General features: G+C 44.9%; 1 protein-coding gene across 1 annotated transcript in view; it reads left to right on the top strand.

Annotated features, from left to right (window-relative positions):
* SPEG (striated muscle enriched protein kinase) overlaps positions 1-16,334 on the top strand; it is a 139,272-nt gene that overhangs the window by 106,603 nt on the left and 16,335 nt on the right. The window contains exons 22-31 of the mRNA XM_081343449.1: positions 1,631-1,831; positions 2,069-2,129; positions 4,139-4,216; positions 6,432-6,604; positions 7,329-7,355; positions 7,670-7,822; positions 9,855-9,897; positions 10,107-10,175; positions 11,905-14,086; positions 15,472-15,627. Coding sequence (XP_081199575.1) covers positions 1,631-1,831; positions 2,069-2,129; positions 4,139-4,216; positions 6,432-6,604; positions 7,329-7,355; positions 7,670-7,822; positions 9,855-9,897; positions 10,107-10,175; positions 11,905-14,086; positions 15,472-15,627 — 3,143 coding nt within the window. The remainder of the gene's footprint in view (positions 1-1,630; positions 1,832-2,068; positions 2,130-4,138; positions 4,217-6,431; positions 6,605-7,328; positions 7,356-7,669; positions 7,823-9,854; positions 9,898-10,106; positions 10,176-11,904; positions 14,087-15,471; positions 15,628-16,334) is intronic.

Here is a 16,334-nt window from a genome sequence, read left to right as displayed (position 1 = left end):
CCTGAGTCTTCGGAGAAGGATGGGATATAAAAAAAATAGTTAGTACTTAAAACTTACTTAAAAGTTAGCAAAACAGCTGTAAAGTGAATCTGGCTTCCCCATTGACATTTGCTTGTCAGAAGGTCACAAAAGGGGAATCGCATGATTCCAGGACACTTGCATCTGTCATAAACACATGCCAGTTGTCAACCGTCCAAATTTTGATCACCTGACCATGGGGATGTTGCAGTGATCAGAAGTGTGAAAAGCGGTCACAAGCCACTTTTTTCAGTGCTGTTGTAACTTCGAACGGTCACTACATGAATGGTTGTAAGTTGAGGACTACCTATAACTGCCTTCATGTTAAGATACAGTTAGTCCTCACTTACTGGCTGCCTTGTTTAATGCAGCAATTCCTTTCCTTTACGACTGTTGCAGCATTTCACAGTCATGGGATCACCATTTGGGAACTTCATAACAAGCAAATAGAGAAGGCAGAAATAAAACCATAAGTTGCAGTCAGATGACATGTCAGTTAATGACTGTGGCATTTTTTTAAAAAAATAGCTGAAGGCAAAGTAAGGTGGTCAGCGTGTCAGGATCACGCGATGTTTCCCTTAGCGCAGTGTCCTTTAGCAACCAAGTTGCTGGACACAATTGTGGTTGCTAAGTGAGGTCTACCCCTGGTATCTTCCCCCTTCTTGTTACACCATTTAAGTCAGCTTCAAGGTACATCACACCTGCCAGGCTTTCACATCCATGGCTTTGGAGGGGAGTCGGGTGTTTTGCGTGACTTAAAACAGAGCCAATAGAGGCAGAATAGGGATCAATGATGGGGATGGCCAGTGTGGTGTAGAGGTTAAGATTGCAGACTACAAACCAGGAGACCATGAGTTCTAGTCCTGCCTTAGGCACGGAACCAGCTGAATTACCTTGGGCACAGTCACCCTCTCTCAGCCCTTAGAACAAGGCAAAGGCAAACCCTTTCTGAAAATGTATTGAACACGTCCTAGTTGTCACCAGGAATCATGACTAATAATATTAGAACAGAACAGAATAGAATAGAATAACAGTTGGAAGGGACCTTGGAGGTCATCTAGTCCAACCCCCTGCTTAGGCAGAAAACCTTATACCATTTCAGACAAATGGTTGTCCAATCTCTTCTTAAAAACTGCCCGTGTTGGAGCATTTACAACTTCTGGAGGCAGGTTGTTCCGTTAATTAAATTTATAGTATAGTATAGTTTTAATCAATATAGGCTAAAATAAAGGAAAGTTGGACAGCATTTCATTTTCTAGAACTATTTCTACAGTGGCAATGCTTCGTAGCTCAACCCCTATGCAATGTCATTTGACCTATTAATGAATGTGACACACTGGGGAGAAAAATATTTATGTGGAATCCTTCAGTTCAGACGTTTCTTAGTGAGGGCTGGATAACCTGGATTTTGTGCTCTTCTAAGCAGTGCTCCACATTTCTGTATCAGATCTCCATCCAAATTGAATGTAACCTTTTGCTCAACTTCCCCACCTTTTCACTCCATCTTCCACTTCATTGGCCTGGAGCCAGAGCAGAGTGACATGGCTTATCAAAACGAGCACAGCAATAAGGAGCGTAGTTGCCTGATGTTTCACGATGTCTTGTTTTCCAGGGGAGCCTTCTCATACGTGCGGCGAGTGACCCAGAAAAGCACCGGCTTGGCTTTTGCTGCAAAGTTCATCCCATGCCGGGCCAAAGCCAAAAAATCAGCCCGTCGTGAGCTTGGCATTTTAGCTCAGTTGGACCATGAACGTATTGTTTACTTCCATGATGCCTTTGAGAAGAGGAATGCCCTCATCATCATTACAGAACTGTATCCTCTTTCATTCGTAGGGCTCTGTGGACAGTGCAGTGATCTGGGCAATAGCCTGTTTTGGTATCATTGGGGTAAGAGTATGTGGGTATGCCCCTGGATATGCTGTTTCTGGTCCTGACAGTTCTAAGCATCTATACGTTAGGACACGGCCAAGGGAAACTTACTATGTGGGGTCACTTCTATAGGAAGCCACTAGCTTTTTAAAGCCACTGTTTCCTTGAATGGACTCTTTAGCTGCACTGGAGAAGAACTGCTTGAGCGCATGGCGAGGAAGTCCTCTGTGAGCGAATCTGAAGTAAGTGCCAGCTCAAATAATCAATATAGGTTCTCCGAAGCATTTCGACTTGTTCATTGTCCTGGAATTTATTAATTTTTTAAAAAGAAACAAATTACCCCAGTCTTTACCAATAAAGCATCCCAAGTAGTTGACACTAAATTGAAAATGCGAAAGAGCCTTTGTGCCAAAACACAATATAAACCGTGCAGATCATCTTCCTGTGTTAGATTATATTCAGGATTAATAGATCTAATCAGCAATTAGTAAATTAAAAAGATGTTTAATCTTGTGCAAAAAAAAGAGAGGGCAAAGAAAATACTAGGTGTATCACTCTATTGCATGTAGCTCAGAACACCGTCTGCTCAGTGGTGGGATTCAAATATGTGAACAACCGGTTCTCTGTGTGGATGCCGCATCCGGAAGTCCATTCTGGGCCTGGACAACAAAAAAATTAGCTACCCTTTCTGCCAAACTGGTGCAAACTGGCTGAATCCCACCACTGCATCTGCTCTACTTTCAGTGCTAGGAAGACCTGGTCAAAAGCCAGGTGGCTTTTAAGTATCCAGAGTCATTAAAGTCTTAGGTTTTGTTTGGGAATGGATCAGAAGCCCTTGAAATTGTTGTTCTCTCACACCTGCCTCCCTCGCTCCTTCAACTCAGTCTTTACTTCTGGTGACTGCCTGTGCAATATTCCCTCAACCTTTTTTAAAGCGATTTGCCATTTCCTCTTCCCAAGACTGAGAGAGAAGTGGCTGGCCTAAAGTCAGCCAGTCTCCTGGTTTCTAGTCCAGTGTTGTGATTCAGGGTCAGCCTGTGGGTTCGGCATTTGGGTCAGACGATTCAGAGGAGGAGGAGGGGGGTGTTGGAGAGGTTGCTGAGGGTGTTGGAGAGCTTGCTGATGAGAGCCCTCAGCCAGGCCCCTCCCACCTGGTTACGACGCAGACCCAGCTGTGTGAGCCTGACAGCGTGGATGAAGATGACCCACAGCTGGCCCTGTTCAAGGACGCCCGACGCAGGAGGCAGTCAATCAGGAGTAAACAGAGGAAGGCAATGGGGCACCTCGGAAGGAGGCAGAGAGAAGCCACGCCCTGAACTGTTTAAAAGGGGAATGTGTGGGAGGGCTGGTTTGCTGAAGGCAACCGCTTGAATAGCTCTTGTTTCATGGTTTGTGTTTGCTCTGTTTGCTCTGTTTGCTCTGTTTTATGTTAATAAATTTGGCAGGCTTAGTTCCAGCCTCTTGCCTTCTTGTAAAAGGGGTTGCCCCTGCCTTTTCTGCAGGGCCGGTAGCAGGCTGGTACAGAACATCCAGTGCCCTTAACCATTACATCAAAATGGCTTTTAAAAACTCGTAATACATATTGCAAAAATAAATTAAAAAAACGTTATTGGAACTTAAGCATTTAAGCTGTCTCTGCACAGCTAGGCCCCATATCCGCTCTTGTTCAAGATTACAAATGTGGTCAGAGAGATTGCGGTGCCATTTCTCATGCTGGGTGAAGCTCCCGCTACTACCATAACCTCTGCCTTGTCGTGATTAAGGATTGGTTTGCTTGTTATTTGCCTCTATGGCTAATCCCCAACAGTCGTTCAACCTTAGGTGACTTCATATGAATTGCATCCTATGAATGGAAATTTAGAGATGGCGATATTTAGAAGAACTGAGGATGCCTCGTTTTGAATTTGGGGCAGAACAGCACTCCATTGGCACTAATTTTGGAAAGGTCTCTCCAGACAAACCAAAACTAGAACGGTGTTCCTGCTCCAACTGCAAACAGGTTATCCAAAAGGATAATAATGCAGAAAGCTTGGGGGGGGGGGGAAACAAGCAACACTTGTTCTTCTCCTCCTCCTCAAGGAAAGGGTTTCAGCTAGGCAACCAAAGTAAATTCAGCACCAGTCTCAGCACAAAGTATTGGATGAGTGAGGGATGGGAAGAGGAAGCACCTGTTTGCTTGACAGTGAACATGGAATTACATTTGATTGTATGGACACCTCTAATGCCATTGGTTTCTTTTTCCCCGATGCAGATCCGCTGCTACGTGAGGCAGGTCCTGGAGGGAATTTGTTACCTCCACCGCAATGGCATCTTGCATCTTGACATTAAGGTGAATCTGCTCCAGCATGTTTGCAGCCTCACTTGGTTTTCTGAACGTTTAACCTATTTTGGCATGAAAGTATAATACTCTGGCTAGCTAACACATTCACTGCATGTTGTATAAGAATTCAGTGAATGCAGTTCTCCTCTCTGCAGTGACAGTGGAAATTACCAGCTAAATCTTACTTTGGGTTGGCTAGCATCTTTAGCACACGCACGGAGAAACCATATGTCCAAATGGGCATGCCTTAATGTTCCATGATGCTAGCTACCGTCTAGCAGTCATGCATGGCAAGTCCATAAAGGATTCAGTTGCTTAGGAGTATCTGGAAAATCTTATTGCTTTCCTAAGCTTTGGATCTGGGGTGGTTTCTCTTACTCTTCATTGTTCAGCAAAAGGAAGAAGTAGGCTGGATTTACTCTCAGTTGGGGACATGTCACTTTTCCACCAGATCTGAGTGCAGTAGGTTAATGCAGTATTTCTCATCCTCAGAACTTTTAAGCGTGGACCCCAGGATGCAGGCTGGGGGATCTTGAGAGTTGAAGTCCACATATCTTAAAGTTGGTAAAATTGAGGATTACTCGGCTAATGAATGGTCTGTAAAAAAGTTCTGATCAACATAGGAAGTAAAAGCCAACTGAAGTTAATGTTAACTTGCTTTCTGGGGAAAAAAAGGTTCCAAAGCTAATGATGAGACTTCACCTTTGAAAAAACAATTGTATATAAATAATAATAATGATTTTCTGTTTCTCCTCTCTCTCCTTATTTCTAGGGCTATATTGCCTCAGATATAGTATGAGAGAGTGAGAAAAGGCACAAACAAAACCCAAACTGGATGGTTTTTATCATTTGTTCATTTTCTGACATTCTTTTCCTTTGGAGCTTTTTCATCTCCTCTTATGAATTAGTGGGGAAGCAACATTACTCCTACGGCTAGATATACAAGCCGATTCCTGGCAGTGGCGTCTTAAATTAAGCAGAGAGGATTAGAAATTCTGCACCCCTGGCCTGTCCTTTTAATAGGGCACTGGGCACAATGCTTCTTGGGAGGTGTAATTTGAATAGAACAAAAAGGAACAGGTCTTGAATGGCTGAAAAAATTAGCTGCTATTGTGTAAGCTTTTGCTTTTAAAATAAACCTTATTGAAATTTTGCCTCATGTCTATCAAACAGAACAAAGTGGGCCTTCAGGAACACAGGCATTGCAATACTTTTTCTCATTTCAAGAACTATTGCCTCAAATTACATTGCTAAAGGTTGCAGAGAAAAGCTAAATGGATATGTAGGAAGAACTGAAGTATAGTTTGCTGGTTTGGCTGCTATTTGATGAATGGTAGAACTGAAATGGAGTCACCATTTTTTTTTCTTCCTATAAATGTTTCTAAGAGAACAGGATAACATAGAAATAGTATTTCAGCTGTTATATGAATTACACCTCCTGTGGCAAGTAGGCAGTAATTTGCATTTACTGGCAAAATTTCAGGGAGTTCTGGAAAAAAACAGAAATCATGAAGGTGGAATATAACCAGTAGAAAAAGAAGTGCACCAACATTTTGAGCTAATATTACACATTTGGAATTTCAAGAGCAGATTGTAGAATTAATCACACAAATGGTTGACATATAAAAATGGCCAATCATAAATAGTTTTCTTTGGGGAAAGAAACGAGGGTTTTTTCTCCTACCTACGTTACATTTTTTTCCAGGTTTCCTTGTCTATGGCACAATTCAGTTTTGGCCTCCTCTTTTCTTTCCCATTATCAGATTTTTGTGATATCAGAAATGGAAATGGTAGCGTGGATTTGGAATGGTTAATTAGCCCTGAAGCAAGGAAAGCTAATAGTTCAAAAGCATTTTTGTCAAATTGCAGGAGTTTGGATTGTTCAGCATACTGGGGGAAAATGAAAAGTTGCTTGACAAGGGAGTTTCTGAGATTTTCTAGTAAAAGAAGGTTTGGCATTAAAAGTTTTAAGGAAGATATGGAAGAAACAAAATTGATGATAACTTCTATTACTTTCTCCAATTTTGATCAGAAATAGACATTAAGAAATGCACTTTTATCAGTGTCCATGGGCTGAATAATGCAAAGAAGTTGTAGGAAATCTTCTGGAGAAGGAAGTAACTGTGGTAACCTCTGGTCAGCTAACAGGAATCTTAAGGTCTGGTTTTGACTGGAATGCTATTTTAACTTTTTAAAATTATTTCCTTTTTGTTTCCCCCCGTAGCCTGAAAACCTATTGCTGGCTGAACCAGGCAGTGATCAGGTGAGAATCTGTGACTTTGGCAACGCCCAGGAACTGACGCCAGATGAACCACAGTACTGCAAGTATGGCACCCCTGAATTTGTTGGTCCTGAGATTGTCAGCCAGAGTCCCGTGTCCGTGGTCACCGATGTCTGGTAAATTGGAGCAACTTACACATCATGATGTTATCTTTGGACACATCCCTGAATGTAGATGTGGAGAAGGGACTTAAAGAGTATCATCTAGAGCAGGGTTGTCAAACTGCCGGCCCGTGGGCCAGATGCGTCATGGCGAAACTGCACCCACCCATTGCCGGCAATGGCAAAAAAGTCACAATATTTTTTTTGAAAGCTTTTGAAGGACACGTCACATGATGTTGCGAGTTTGACACCCCTGATCTAGAGGTTTTAAGATATTGGAAAACAACCACAGCTCAAAAATGGTTCTAGGGTGATGACTGCTGCCTTAGGGCAATGTTTTTGTATTTCTGCTTAAGATCGCTAGCTTCATGAAGAGCCTGGGGGACGGAGGTGACAGGAGAAAATGCCAAATGTCTCAGCACCACAGATTATTTAGGATTCATAATTTTGCCTTCGGGGTGACATAGATCAGGTTTTTATGTCAGAACTGAAACCACCCTAGGAAATGTGAGACAAGATTGCGGAATGAGATCATGCTTCACAACATTCTTCACCATGCTAAAGTGTGCTTGTTTGAATTAAGAGTTGGATTTTTTTCCCCTTCAAAACCTTTCAAAAAAAAATCCCAGGGACTCAGAACCCAGGACTTCTGAATTTATATTGATTTTCCAGGTATAGATGCCATTACTAGATGGCCGTATCAAAGCAGTGAAATTCTCTCTCTCATCTCTCTTTACAGGCCTGTGGGAGTCATGACATATCTATGGTAAGCCCCAAGTTTGGGGAGTTAATCCAGCACTCAGAACCTTTCCACTTCCCATATAATAGTGAATAAGTGGCACTTAAGTGGGGTTTTCTTTGTTCACCTGATTATAGTCTGGCCTGGCATTCCTTTCTCTTTGGAGCATTCTCATGCTGCAGATTATGCCTTGGGGAAACCTAGAAAAGCTACTACAATTCATTGGCTCCACTCTAGAATTGTTTACTGTACACAGTGAGCAGATAAGGAAGCCCCAGACTTTATCCCACCAATGCCTTTTGAGTGGCTGCTAAGGATTTGCTGACTGTTCCCTCTCCTAGTCTCACAGGGATCTCCCCTTTTGTGGGTGAAAATGACAAGACCACACTCATGAACATCCGCAACTACAATGTGGCTTTTGAGGAGAGCATGTTCACCGGATTGACCAGGGAGGCCAAAGGCTTTGTTATCAAGGTGCTGGTTAATGATCGCCTGTAAGTAATAGTTGCTACAGGGGATATGGTGGTCTGTGGGGCGGGGGCGGGTTTGTAAATTGCACCACTTCCCCATACTAATAGACGGGCTGAAAGGAAACTTCTCCCAAAGTCACAGTGCCACAGGTGAAAAAAGCTCTGAATAGGGAGAAAACAAAATCCAGACATGCATTACAGATAATTTAGAGTTAAAATCCTAAAGAAAACAAGTGTATTGACAACTGATACTTTCACTGCAATTTCTTTGGCCACCCATTAACTCTCTCTGTGTGTATCAGTACTTAAAGTATTTACATACTTATTTATTGTCATTTAAGGGGTGTGATGGCTCAGCGGTTAAAGATGCTGAGCTTGTCAACTTGAAAGCTGACAGCCCGGGTTCAAGACACTGTGTTATGGGGTGAGCTCCCATTACTTGCCCTGGTTTCTGCCCACCCAGCAGTTCAAAAGCAGTCAAATGCAAGTAGATAAATAGGTACCACTTTGGTGGGAAGGAAAACAGCATTCCGTGCACCTCAGCATATACCGAAAGTCAGGTTGGCCACATAATTCCAGAAGCGTCTTTGGAGAATGCTGGCTAAGCAATTGAGATGAGCACCGTCTCTTAGAATCGGATACAAATGGACAGAAGAATCCTTTACTTTTACCTTTATTGCCATTTGATCTTGTCTATTAATAAAACAAAAAATCAAAATTCAAGGTTTTTAAGCGAGATTTATTACAATCATCCCAAACTTTGGGACTTTCAAGTGCCTTAAAAAGGTTGAGAACTTTTCATAAAGTCAGTTGGTTGGAGCCTCAGGAAGGATTGGATGAGTTTATGAACTTTGTTTTCTCTCAGTTTTTCACTCTTTTGCATACTGTTGACTTCAGTTCATTGGCCTTGATCTTTTAAAATAATTTTTGCTAAATTTTGTATGAAGTTCAGTGAATATTTCCCCAAATATATTATTATTATTATTATTATTATTAATTATTATTATTATTATTATTATTATTATTATTATTTATTAAACTTATATACCACCCTTCTCCCGCAGGACCCAGGGCGGTTCACAAGGCAATTAAAACAACATCACAATACAAAAATTAATAACAATTAAAATAGATTAAATTATCCTTAATTAAAATCTAAAACCCCTATAACTCTGATTAAAAACCCAATTACAATAAGTTAAAAATTAAAAATTCTCAGTCCTGGCCGGAAAGCTCAAAGAGCCAGGTCTTCAGGTCCCGGCGGAACGAACGAAAATCAGGGGCAGTCCTAAGCTCTACGGGTAACTGGTTCCAGAGGGCAGGCGCGCCCACAGAGAAGGCCCTCCCCCTGGGCGTTGCCTGCCGGCAATCCTTTGCCGGCGGCACCCTGAGAAGGCCCTCCCTGTGGGAGCGCACAGGACGAAGGGAACTTGATGCCGGCAGCAGGTGTTCCTGCACGGGGATGTGGCATTTCGGAGATGGCTAATAAGTATATAACAAACCACCTCCTCCTTGTGCATACTTTGCTCCCTCCCTCTCCATCCGTATCAGTTTTATTTTAACTGAATTTAAAATTGAAGATCCCTCGTGATTGTTTTAGTATTTGACAGTGCATTTTAATTGAGTGTAAGCTGCCTAGAGTGGCCTCTGGTGAGATGGGTGCCATACAGGTTTAAACAAACAAACAAACAAACAGTAATGCAAGCAGTCTTACCTCAGATGCATATTCTTGCAAACATTTTACAGATTTTTCCTTCATATTTTAGCAAACAATGTCACAACATTTAAAACCATGCATTAACCAGGGTTATAACATATGACATTAAAGAAAGTCACAGTCCAGTGAGAAATAATACAATGTCTTTCCGACCCCTGGAAAGTTGTACGAGGAGAAATTCTTTTGATAAAACAAAGAAGATATTCAGCTGGGGATGGCCAAATTGGGAAGAACATAATCTTATTTGCTGGAATGCAGCCAACTCCAACTTTGTCATTTCCCTGTGCTAATGAACGCCACTTAATCTGCACATTAACCCTTCTTACCTTTTCCAAATAGGAGGCCTAATGCGGAGCAGATCCTGGAACATCCCTGGTTCAAGGTGAGTCCTATTAAAATAAGCTGCCTGCCTCTCTTGGGAAAGAACTGGGGAGCCTATTTGGGGTTTTGAGCTCTCTCTCTCTCCCTCCCCCTCCCCCTCTCCCTCTCTCCCTCAGAAGCCCAGCAGGCTTGGGCTTCTCCCATAAACACTGAGAACAAAACTCACTGTGTCCAATTGCTTCACTCTTTACCGCCCATTTTCTCTTCCAGACGCTGGCCAAGGGCAAGAGTATCAGCACAGATCATCTCAAGCTGTTCATATCTCGCAGGAAGTGGCAGGTAAAGAAAAAAATATCTCCTAGCGATGTGGCGGCAGTTCTTTGGTGGTTTGACTGGGAGGGTGTGCCATTTTGCTTAGCCAAAAATAATGGGGAAGGAAGGAAGGAGACAGAGAGGTTCTGCTAGGCCAGGGGTAGGCAGCCTCAGCTCTTTTATGACTCATGGACTTCAACTCCCAGAATTCCTGAGTCAACATAGCTGACTCAGGAATTCTGGGAGTTGAAGTCCATGAGTCATAAAAGAGCCGAGGTTGCCTACCCCTGTGCTAGGCATAATCCCAGCAGCTCACAGCTGCTCTTCAAGAAAAAAAATATGAATTCCATTTCTGACATCCATGCTGTACTTTAGAAAAATTCATACAGGGAAATGGGAAAACTGAGAAATCCCAGTAAATTGCAATGATTTGTAATCCTTGTGTTCGTTTACAAATTTATTATTAATGCGTGGCATCACAGAGGTAAAAACCCACTTTTCCTCTCTCCCAACACAATTTTTCATTCATACCCTGATGTTGTAGGAATAAGCCCCATTAAATACAGCAAAACAAAATTCTGAATTGTATTTTATATATATTTAAAGTACCGTATGTGGTGACAGCATTCAGAGTAACATACATTAGAAGTAGCTAAATTTGATATTAAATACTATAAAACAGTGAATTAGAAAAGTAGTGGATAGCCACTTATTAGAAAAGATCAAAATAGAGAATTGCACTGTTAGCCGGTCAATGACCCTTTAATTGCAAATCTAACTTCTGATAACCACGGGTCATGTACTTTTTATTCTCTATTATATATCACACTTTTCATGTGTTTTTCATGGACCTCTTTAGAAAACGTTAATGCAGAAAAAGTACAAACGTGGTTTTACATGTTTGTAGAAGACATATTTGCTTTTTCCAAGGCTGACCAAAATTGTGTTGTTTTAAAGAGGGGCTGCTTATTCTATTTAAATGGGTCTTGGAAAAAATATTTTAGCCTAGCAAATATTTTGCCTGCTTAAGTACTGTACAGAACAGGGTGGGGGATGGTATTACTGGATAGGCACAGTAATTCAAGGTTCTGGTAATGATTCAAGGTTCTGGTAATGGTTTTCAAGGCCCTACATGGCATGGGTCCGGAGTACCTTAGGGATCACCTGCTGCCGGCGTCAACTTCCCTCCGCCCTGTGCGTTCCCACAGAGAGGGCCTCCTCAGGGTGCCACCGGTCAGAGAATGTCGTCTGGTGGCCCCCAGGGGGAGGGCCTTCTCTGTGGGCGCCCCGGATTTATGGAATCGGTTGCCGGTTGAGCTCCGGATGGCGCCCGACCTTCGCTCCTTCCAACGCGATCTGAAGACTTATTTGTTCGAACAAGCCGGCCTGGCCTGATGGGGGATGGGTTGGGATTTTATTGTTATTTTAAATGTATTTAATTTATTGTTGTAGCTTGGGCATTTTGTTTAATTCTTTTTTAACTTTTGTATTTTTGTATTTTATATGCTTGCCCTGTTCACCGCCCTGAGTCCTTCGGGAGAAGGGCGGTATACAAATAAAATTAATAATAATAATAATAATAATAATAATAATAATAATAATAATAATAATAATAATAATAATAAAAACAACAACAACAACAACAACAACAACAACCACCAAACCTATAAGGTGGAAGAGATGGGAGATTTCTACGTTTTTCCCTGAATCCCAGCTCACTTTTTCTCTCTGTCCTTCCTACGCTTTTTTTACACAGCGCTCCCAGATTAGCTACAAGTGTAACATGGTGCCACGACCGATCCCTGAGCTTCTAGAGGACACATCCACCCACTTGTCTATCGCTGTGCCACGTCTCCTAAAGGAAACATCAGTCCTGTCCTCCTCTTCGGATTCTGATGACCCTGAGGAGCTGCCCTACGTTCCTATGCCCCACCAGCCTGAGTTTTCGGGTTCCCGCGTGTCCCTCACCGAGATTCCCACAGAGGAGGAGTCTGTGGGTCCAGATGGGGCTCCAACGGAGGAGGATACATCCATGGATTGGCAGGATGAAGAGCAGGGAGGTACTGTGGCTCCCAAGAGAAAGGAAGACGTAGAGTCATCCGTGAGGAAGCCCCAAAAACGTTCCACGGAGGCTGACGCCCTGGGATCTTTGGAAGAGGAGACTAGTGACATCCAGAAAAGGCCAGAGAAAAGGAGGGCACTGAAGAAAGGCTCCAGTCTGGACTCTCCAGATGCATCTGACAAAGCCTCACAGAAGGGAGGGCTGCGCCGAGGCAGTTCTGCAGATAGCGCCCTTTTGCTCAACCTTCCCTCAGATGAAGCGGAGTCCCGTTCCCGCCCAATCTTGACCAAAGCGGCCTCCATGGAGCTGCCCCGTCGCAGCCCCAGCCCTGGCACATTGTATCGTAGGAAAGGTGGCCTCCCCGAGGAAGAATATGCTCAGCGCCTGGAGCTCATGCGTCAGCGCTTACTGCGAGGCAGTCCTGTGGATGGCAAACTGAGTGGCTTGCGGGGGCCCCTGCTGGAGACCCTGGGCCTTGAGAAGAAGGTCCCGAGGCCTCCCCGGTTAGAAAAACAGATGTCCCCAGGGCATAAAATGGTGCGTGCAGCTTCTAGCGAGACAGCCCCACAGCACTTGCCCCCAGAGGGACGCCTCCTCCAAAAAAGTAGCTCCTTCAGCCAGGGTGACGGGGAGCCTGTCACCCTGCACCGGCGCTCTGGGGCACCATTGGAAATCCCCTTGGCACAGGCAGAGACTCAGAGATTAAAAGAGACCCCTTCCCTCTCAGCATTGAATGAGTCCCGGCCTCACACACCGCATGAAACTCTCTCCAAAGTGCCCAGCCTTGAGATGGAGGTAGGAACTAAGTCCCTCACTAGGTCTAGCCTGAGGAGACCTATCCCTAGACAGTCTGAGGAGAAGCCATCAGCCAGATTTTCTAAACTTGATACTCCAATGGCTGGGAAAGCCATGAGCTCCAAACGGGAATCCATACCATCCAGGCAAATCTCACCCATCCCCGGCGGCTCTGCTCCAAAATGTTCTGCTTACGCTGATGTCATGAAGTCCCTGGCTGGTGAATCTCCCCAAAGCCCTCAGAGGGAGAGCGCTGAAGCTTCCATTGCTGCTCCTGAAGGTGTGCCTCAGCAATCCCCCCCAGAAATGCCACCCTCTGCTGTGGTCTCCAGCCAAGAGAAAGAACTTCCCTCCTCAGCTGAACGCATTGCGGACATTGACTCTGAAGAAGTCTTTGAAGCCAAATTCAAGAGAGGCAGGGAAGGCTCCTTCAGCAGAGGCTATAAGCTAATCTCCAGATCTGAGGAGCGACACCTGGCCAGGCCCCTGGTGCAGGAAGAAGGCATTTATCGGCCAGGACCAGCGGGTGCTCCACTAGAATTTTCCAAGTCTACGGCCCCCAAGCAGCTAGGAGCACGCTCCCGTTCAGTACAGGACCTGCACGAAGTGGAGAAGGAAGGAGGCTTCATTCGCAGGATGTCAATGCGCCTGCGTCGGACTCCCCCTGCTGAGAGAAAGAAGGTCAAGGAGGGGGACGCAGGGAGTATGGGCCAGGGGCGTAGACCTTCCTGGGGCTTGGCTTCCAAGGGCAAAAAGGACACAGGGAGCCAACAATCCGAGCCTGGCTCCAGTAAATCCCCCGTGATGGCCGTACGCCGGAAGATTGGAAGTACAGTAGGCCGCCTCTCCACACATCTGCGTAGCCACTCACAGCAACAGGCTGGTGACGACCGTCCTGTTGCTACTGGTGACCGTGTCAGGCAGCATGAGAAGAGAGCTCCCTTTCTCTCTCAGATACGCCGTGCAACCTCTGAGGGTGAAAACCTGCTCCAGGCGGGCATCCCACAGAACCAGCTGGCAGCCCAGTCTGCTAAGGTCCCCTCCACAGAATCGTTCCAGTCCGAGTCGTCCACAGGCAATGGTGAGCTACAAGTCATTACCGGGGAGGGGAAGGGAAAGAGGAAGGACTGCAAGTGGAACTTATGGCCAGGCACACCTCTGCCTAAGTGCTGTTGCTGCTGCCTTCTGTATTTTGGAAGATGCATTTGATAAGGTTCACATCTTTCACCCTATTCAAATAGTCTTTGTTCCTGAAGACCTGTCAGGGAAGAGCAAACGTACTCAACATGTTAATTTTGCAGGTATAGGCACTCTTTGTGACCACATTCAAATATTCCCCAGCCATATATATCCTTGCAGACTGAAATGATGTAGTCTAGCAACCAACATTGTATCTTGGTGCACAATGACTGCTGAATTAACTATTGTTTTTTTTTGGGGGGGGGTTTCACATAATACTCTAAAGTCTAAACCATAAATTCTAATGGCTGTTGGTGGTTTACAAAAGTAGCCATAGTAAATACTAACACACTCAGCATAGTGTTCAAATGCAGTGTGATAAGCCTTCACCTGACCTGAATAGATGCTTTGTTTTACTTTGTTTTTGCCACCTGGAGCCTCCATGTGAAGCCTCCATGTGTTTTGCACTCTACCCCATAAGTTTCAACTAGCACAAAATATAGTCAAGCGTTAAAAGTAAAGGTAAAGGTTCCCCCGCACATGCGTGCTAGTCGTTTCCGACTCTAGGGGCCGGTGCTCATCTCCGTTTCAAAGCCGAGGAGCCAGCGTTTGTCCGAGGACATCTCCGTGGTCACGTGGCCGGCATGACTAGACGCCAAAGGCGCACAGAACGCTGTTACCTTCCCACCGTAGTGGTCCCTATTTTTCTACTTGCATTTTTACGTGCTTTTGAACTGCTAGGTGGGCAGAAGCTGGGACGAGTAACAGGCGCTCACTCTGTTATGCGGCACTCGGGCTTCGACCCGCCAAACTGCCGACCTTCTGATCGACAAGCTCAGCGTCCCAACCCACTGAGCCACCGCATCCCTAGTCAAGTGTTATTCGGTCCCAAAAATTTGGAAGGGCACAATTCACGATAAGAAAAATGTGAGAAAATATTCCCCAGGCTTTCTGCTCTTTGGGAATGATGGCCACAGTATGCAATTAAGTAAAAGCCCAGAAGAGACTGTGACACCCCAAGGAAGATTATGAGTAGCACCTCCTGTGTTGTGATGTTAGGGCAAAAGTGAAGGGCTGAAGGGCAAAAGTGAAGGGCTGGGTATACAAAAGATAAAAGTACAGCCACAGTGGAGCAGAGCACCGGTAGCAAGTGTGTGTAACCCTTGATTTTATACATTCACCATGGGGAAAGCCAGGTTTCAGACAAACAGACTTGCCCTCCTCCAAAGGCATTAATTCTGTCGTTCTGGTCAGGAAAGAGCCAGCCCATATTTGTTGCCCCTACAGTTTCCAGCGATGGCCACCGACGCAGCTCTCGTTGGGATCTCTGGAGTTTATCCCGTGCCAAGAAGGACAAGGTGGCCTCTCAGCCCAACCTCCCTGCCAGCCTGAGAGGGGAAGGTGTTGTTATTGTCAATCAACCTTACATGCTGAGTGAATCGGGTAAGTCAGGGGTGTCAAACTCAATTTCATTGAGGGCCGCATCGGCATTGCGGTTGCCCTCAGGGGGCCGGGTGGGTGTGGTCTGGGTGGGCGTGGCCTACTGGGTGGGCGTGGCTAGAGTGCGTATGGCCTACTGGGTGGGCATCGTTCGCATCAAGGGTGCCTATGGAGGCCTGGTTAGGAGTGGGACAGATCTGAGGGTCTCTGGCAGGAGGAGGGTCTCTGGGCCAGGGCCAAGGCAGTGGGGGCCGTTCCCTCACTCTTTCCAGGATGGCTTTGCGGGCCACATGAAACCACTTCGCGGGCCAGATCCGGCCCCCGGGCCTTGTGTTTGACATGTCTGGGGTAAGTATATGCCATTTAGTGTCAGGGAGGGAGAGCGCTGGATCTGTTCACTTCTATTTTGCTCTGTTACAAAGTTTTCACACTTGCGGGAAGCCCCTCGATATTGAAGGCTCCAGCTCGAGGTGCTTTTTTCACACTTTTTTTTTTGTCACCTGAAATTGTACAGGTGACTTTTTGTTTGCTTGCTTGCAACTGGGACCTGCACTTCTTGAAAACATGGGTTGTTGTTGTTTTTTTCACCAGGGGAGGGGCAGAGTGGTCAGGTTATGGTAAGGTGTCACGTAAGAGGAAGGAACCATGTTTGTTTTGCTTTTCTTACTTCAAACTTTAAGGATATTTTTTTTTATTGTTTCTGTTCTATT

The sequence above is a fragment of the Vipera berus genome (assembly GCF_964194415.1).
Source record: "Vipera berus genome assembly, chromosome: 1".
NCBI classification, from domain to species: domain Eukaryota; kingdom Metazoa; phylum Chordata; class Lepidosauria; order Squamata; family Viperidae; genus Vipera; species Vipera berus.
Note: the sequence above shows the minus strand (reverse complement) of the source record. Positions and strands in the feature narration are given on the sequence as shown.